At 54.9% G+C, this 6,000-nt stretch overlaps 1 protein-coding gene across 1 annotated transcript in view; it reads right to left on the bottom strand.

Moving 5' to 3' along the window:
- PTSG_05984 (uncharacterized protein) overlaps positions 1 to 5,859 on the bottom strand; it is a 9,099-nt gene extending 3,240 nt beyond the window's left edge. Inside the window, exons 1-18 of the mRNA XM_004992819.1 lie at positions 5,582 to 5,859; positions 5,225 to 5,373; positions 4,922 to 5,020; positions 4,687 to 4,735; positions 4,473 to 4,541; positions 4,161 to 4,295; positions 3,831 to 3,920; positions 3,525 to 3,576; positions 3,306 to 3,400; positions 3,090 to 3,134; positions 2,760 to 2,937; positions 2,423 to 2,505; positions 1,813 to 2,244; positions 1,466 to 1,645; positions 1,193 to 1,321; positions 897 to 1,001; positions 591 to 661; positions 1 to 350 (exon numbers count right to left, since the gene is read on the bottom strand). The exon at positions 1 to 350 is cut by the window's left edge and continues 608 nt beyond it. Of these exons, the coding sequence (XP_004992876.1) occupies positions 1 to 350; positions 591 to 661; positions 897 to 1,001; positions 1,193 to 1,321; positions 1,466 to 1,645; positions 1,813 to 2,244; positions 2,423 to 2,505; positions 2,760 to 2,937; positions 3,090 to 3,134; positions 3,306 to 3,400; positions 3,525 to 3,576; positions 3,831 to 3,920; positions 4,161 to 4,295; positions 4,473 to 4,541; positions 4,687 to 4,735; positions 4,922 to 5,020; positions 5,225 to 5,373; positions 5,582 to 5,614 (2,344 nt within the window). The 5' untranslated portion in view covers positions 5,615 to 5,859. The remainder of the gene's footprint in view (positions 351 to 590; positions 662 to 896; positions 1,002 to 1,192; positions 1,322 to 1,465; positions 1,646 to 1,812; positions 2,245 to 2,422; positions 2,506 to 2,759; positions 2,938 to 3,089; positions 3,135 to 3,305; positions 3,401 to 3,524; positions 3,577 to 3,830; positions 3,921 to 4,160; positions 4,296 to 4,472; positions 4,542 to 4,686; positions 4,736 to 4,921; positions 5,021 to 5,224; positions 5,374 to 5,581) is intronic.
- Between the last annotated feature and the right edge of the window lie 141 nt (positions 5,860 to 6,000).

The raw sequence follows: 6,000 nt of genomic DNA, 5'->3' as shown, positions 1-6,000 counted from the left end.
ACGCAAGGCCCTCAACAGCCGCAACACACGGCAGCTCGTCATCCTCCACAGAGCAGTTGGAGTCGTCGTTCGCGAAGGCGTTCGTATAACCATCGTGGTGGCGGTGGTGGTGGCGGTGGTGATGGTGGGCGCTGTCACCCGTGTTGTTGTTGTTGCTGTTGTTCTTGTGGTTGTTGTTGTTGTTGTTGCCACTGATGTGTGATGCGGATGAGGGAGGCGACATTGTTGTTGCAGTTGTTGTCGTCGTGTCTGTGGTGTTGGTCTGCGGCGAGGAAGGATCCACGCGCTCATGCACATGCGTCTGTCCGCCTTTCTGCTGGTGTAGGGAGTGGTGCGGGTGACGAGCGTGCCTATGACAAGGGGGCGGGGAGACGTGTGTGTGTGTGTGTTGAACCAAAGACGATGCGCGAGGAAGTGGGCGTGAGGGTGTGAATGTGAGAATGTGCCACCAGCACTGCGATGGCGTGTGTTGAAATTGGCAAGAAATAGCAGTTGAACAGGAACACACACATACACACACATGCATACACGCACACACACACTCACACACGCACACGCACACATACGCACGACAAATACACGTCACCTACAGCATTGTGAGCTCTTGTGCAAGCTCGTCCAATTTGCTGACGCGCAGCGAACACAAATGTTGCGCAAGCTCCTACATGCACAGCAAGAATACCGACAGACGTTGGTATGTGTGTGTGTATGTGTGTGTGTGTATGTGTGTGTGTGTATGTGTGTGTGTGTGGGACGGAGATGAATAAGAACTTGAGACTTGTGTGCGTGGTGTGATCTCATCAATGCAAGTCTGGCATGTGCACGTACGCAGACACAATACTGTGACACACACACAGGCTTAACCAACACGGCCAACATCGCTGTGTTGTGCGTACCACGTTGCGTCGGGAGCGGAGCCACGAATGCATGAGCGACAATGCGTCGACAATCACAGCCACCATGGCGCTAGCCTGTGAACTAAAACTGTCAACCAGCATGCTCTGGAGCGTGATGTGTGTGTGTGTGTGTGTGTGTGTGTGTCAGTGTGTGTCAGTGCGTGAGGGAGATGTGTAAGACAAAGGTGTATCAAGTTGGATGTATGTGTCCGTACTCGGAGGCAACCATAAACTGTCAAACACACACGCACGCACACAAAACACACCACCACCTCTCCCTCCCTCTATGCACTCACAGCGCAGTGGCGGTACGACGTGACGGCGACGTTTGGCGTCTTGGCCATCATCGTGTTCTCGGTCCGCAGTTTTGTGTTTGCCGCCAACGCCTCCACCAGCCGCCGCTCCAGCCAGGACGTGTAGTTAGACTGCAACGGAAGAGAGTTGCAGAGGCGTGTGTTTGAGCACGTGAGGGTCAGCGTCCGGAAAAGGAAACACACAAACACACACACACACACACGCACACACACACACACACACACACACAAACACACACACGCATGATCGCCCACCTCTGGTGCGTGCGGGGTCGGCTTGCGTGTCTGGACGGCGGAAACTTGCTGGAGCGCATCGGTCACATCGGACATAATGTCCTCCTGCAGGCGCCACATGGTCGTCTTGATCTTGTCTTGGACAATGCGCACAATCTGCTTCGACTCGTCCTCACGCTCACGTGCGCTCTGAGACACGCGCTGATGTGTGTGTGTGTGTGTGACAAGAGACAAGTGAGGGCAAATGGTGAGCGGAGTAGCATGAACACACACACAGATTACGTTGGCGTCCACACAACAGACATCAGCTTTTCCACCACACACCTACACGCATGCACACACACACACACACAAACACACAAGCGCACCTCGATGTTCTGTTCAATGGATCGCAGCACGTGTTCGATGCCGCCAAACACACGCGCACCCATTCCTCCAGCAGCTGCTGTTGCTGTTGTTGTTGTTGCAGATGGTGGTGATGCTGCAAGCATGCGCGACACAGCAAAGAGGGGGTTGGCGCGGCGTTCGCTATACCTGCTGCTGCTGTGGGTGGTGCCTCTTCTGTGGTGCATCTTAGTTTCACCACCGTCACCGCTGTCATCATCACGGCCATCATCGTCACCGTCGCCACCATCACCGTTCATCCCCATTTTGAATTTCCCGGCGCGACTTCGAGACGAGCGAAGGCGTGGCGCGTGTGCATCATGTGCGCGTGCATATGTGCCGGCGAGTTTGGCGGGAACGGCCTCATATCGCAGCTGCACCTCTTCAAGCACCTGCAGCTGGTGATCAACAAACGCCTGGCGAGGGTTATTGTGGGGGAGGGAGAGGAGATGTTCGTGTGAGTAACAGTGTAAGGTGATGTGATGCGGGCAAGAAAGAGCAGCCGCAATATCAGCAGCAGCAGCCGCAATATCAGCAGCAGCAGCAGCAGCAGATACCACCGCTGAGGTGGAACACAATCGTTCGTGGACCCACCCCGTGCTCCTTGTTCATGGCGAGAATGTGGCCTTGCAGCTCGTGCAGGTACTTGTCATCCGGGTAACGAAGGTGAGCAGCAGCTGTGTACGAGCGCCGTGTGTGTGTGTGTGTGTGTGTGTGTGTGTGTGTGTGTGTGTGTGTGTGTGTGTGTGTGTGTGTGTGTGTAAACGTTTATGTGAGCGATGTGAGTGCTGATCAAATCCTTTCAAATAGCATTGCGCTCGTGTTGGTACGGGAGAGCGTGCGAGTGTTTGAAAAGAAACGGGTTTCGCAGTCACAGCATCATCACCAACATTAGATAACCCCCACCCACAACATCACCACCACCACCCACCGCGCTGCTGTGCCGAGTCAAAGTCCATGAGGCGGGAGAGGTACTTGAAGCGCGCGCATGACGACGGCAGCGGGGTGCGGTCGTTCGCATCTCCGCTCGCGTCGGAATCGCCAAAGCCGTCGTGGTCGTCGTCGTCTCCACTGGCGCCGCTCGGCGGGCGGTGCAGCGCAGCCCGCACCTGTGGCGGTGGTGGCGTGAGGAAGTGGAGGGCAAGAGGGAAGGTCGAAGTGGTGTTCATGGGAAGGAGGAGGACGAAGAGTATGGGAGTTGCTTGATGACTCGCGTCTCAATGAAAAAACACCAACGCAATGTGTGCAAGCCATCACTCACTTGGTTCTCAAGGCGGGACAGGCGATCGTCGGACATTGAATCCGTCTGTAAAGGACACAGACACACACGCACGGACACACATGTGCGCACACACACACACGCAGACGCAGGAGGCGTGAGTTCTGTGTGAGTTTCAGGTGTATGTGTTAACGACTTGCATAGACTCACTTTGTGCAAGTTGTCAAACAGTTACAAAGGACTGGGGGGATGACGTGCCTGTGTTGATGTGTCTGTGAGGGGTGGACGCACGGGCCGGTTCGCCAGCTGCGATTTGAGGTGTTCAACTTCATCCTGATGCTTCTGGCGAAGAACTGTTGGCAGACAGAAAAGGATCATGGGCTTGAGCGTGCTTGCACGGGTTGCTTGCTGCAAGCCCGAGTAGACACACACACACACACACATACAACACGAAACAAAATTGGGATATTGTCATACCCAAGAGCTGGTCCTCAAACTGCTGCACCGTCTCTTGAACGTTTCGCTTCACCTACAACAGTCAATGATAACGGTGATGGTGATGATGATGGCTATGGTGATGATGGTTATGCTGGTGCGAGCAAAGGCAAGAGGTGTGCGCATGTGTCAAGACGCGCACATGACAAGGAGCACACGCATAGACACGCAAACAGACCAAACAAAAAGGAGACTAACAACCCCGAAAGCACACACGTGCACACATGCGAGCGATCGAACAACTGCTTGCACATGCACACACGCACACGCGCACTCAAACGCAGGTACCTTTGCAAGCATCTCGTTGCTTGAGTTGAGCTGTCTGCACGTGTCCTCATGCGATTCCTCTTCGATGCGCAGCCGCTCCTGCAGCTCCCGCTGGTGGTGTTGGTGGTCATGTGGTGGTGTGGTGGTAGTGGTGATGGGGGGGGGGAGGTCAGTCACAAACAACTGTTCATGCATTGGCAACAACTCTTCGAGATGCAGCTGCACAGACACAGACACACACACACACACACACACACAGACACACACAGACACACACACACACACAGACACACACACACAAAGGTTCACTGAAGAAACCCCACCACACAACCCTCCCCTCTGGGTGCGTACCACGGAGAGCTGTGTTTGCGCGTGTGTGTGACGCTTCTCCAGCTGCCAATTCGCTCGTTCGCGCTGCAAGTCTGTGATGTGATCGCGAAGGCGTTCAATCTCTTCGTCTCGATTGCACACCGCCAACTTCAGGCTCTGCACTCGCACGCACGCGGGCAGTTGGGGTGAGGTTTAAACATGGGGTGATGTGGTGTGTGACGGCGCGTTGGGTGTTGTGAGACAGAAAGTTTGAATGTGTGCTGCACGTGTGCGTGTGAATGTGGACGTGAAGGTGAGTTGGGTGCATGCCAGTCGCAACGTTGACTGACGCACCTCAATGTGCGCAGTCTGGGATTCACTCGTTTGCAGATGGTGATCCGCGCGCCTGTTTGCGGCTTCGAGCTACCAATTCCAAGAGGGTGTGTGTGAGTGTGTGTGAGTGTGTGTGTGTGTGTGTGCGTGTGTTTGCAGCAGTGACAAGAATACAGCGTATCGCTTCGTGTTGTATGCTGAGTGGGCGATCACTACAAGGTCCGCCCCCGCTCACCTTATCCTGCAGCTCAGTCGCGTTGTTCGCGAGCTCGTCCACAGCTTGCCTGTCGAACAAGAACAAGTCGTGAGGGTATCAGCGACGCGTACACGCACACACATGGACTACTTCAAGATAGGTAAGCATGCGTACAAGCACAATCGAAGATTTACGCAACAGATGCACACATCACACGTGCAGACACACACACACACACACACACACACAAGCACGGTCATGCATCCAAACGTACTTGAGAGACTCGTTCTCGGACCGCAAGACCGTGCACACGTTCGACAAGTTTTCTGTCGAATCACGGAGCTCGCGTAAAGACGCCAGCTCTTGGCTCGTTCTGGATGCAAAGAACGGCAAGCAGCAATCCCACGTGAGTCGTGCAATACCGGTAAGAGCACACACACACACACACACACACTAACGCATGTACGTACGCGCACAGGAACTAACGCATATTCACGCACATGCACGCATGCACGTACGCGCGCACATTCGCTTGCCCACTCTGTTCCGTTCCCTGTGCCCTTTGTTGACAACTCACTGGTTGAGCTGCAACTGCAGCTGGTCGACTTCGAGGCGATGCACGCGCTGCAGCTCGTGGTACTCGGCCTGCGCATGGTGCTGACTGCTCTGCAGCCGGAGCAGCGATTGCTCAAGCGTGCGAATGCGTTCATCCTTGCTCTCCAGGAGCTTTCATGGATGCGACAGGTTGAGCAGTGGTGAGCTGCATGATCCTGCATCATGCGACAAAGATGCAACATGATGCATGATGCGACCGCACCACCAGAGTGGACGCACACTTCCGCGCACGCGGTGCGTTTACACGCACACGCACAAGCACAAGCACGAGCACGAGCACGAGCAAACACACACACACACACAATCACAGTGGACTGACTTCAAGGATGCGCTGAGCCTCGTCTTCATTCATGTTGTCTGGCGACGACGCCCGTCAGCACACGAAGCTGTTTCCAGACAAGTGCACACTCACAGCGAGCTGATGGCTGTGATTCCATGCGAGAGATGGAAGCCAACGCAACAGCAGCAGCGGACCGTGTCGGGTGCGCCAAACAAACACACTCTGTCGTCGCTGTGTTGTGGTGGTTGTGGAATGCGCGTCGCCTGGCACTGTGCGCGACGGTGACAGTTCCGGTGCCAAATTTGAGCAAAGTTTGGGCGATTTGCCACCACGTTCCCAAAAGTCGAGGGATGACTGCGCTGTGGAAGGTGACGATGTTGATGATGATGTTGATGTTGCTTGATGATGATGATGTTGATGATGTGCGTGTGTTGGGAGCAGCTCCATGAGCGTGTGGG

This window comes from Salpingoeca rosetta (genome assembly GCF_000188695.1).
Source record: "Salpingoeca rosetta unplaced genomic scaffold supercont1.15, whole genome shotgun sequence".
NCBI classification, from domain to species: domain Eukaryota; class Choanoflagellata; order Craspedida; family Salpingoecidae; genus Salpingoeca; species Salpingoeca rosetta.
Note: the sequence above shows the minus strand (reverse complement) of the source record. Positions and strands in the feature narration are given on the sequence as shown.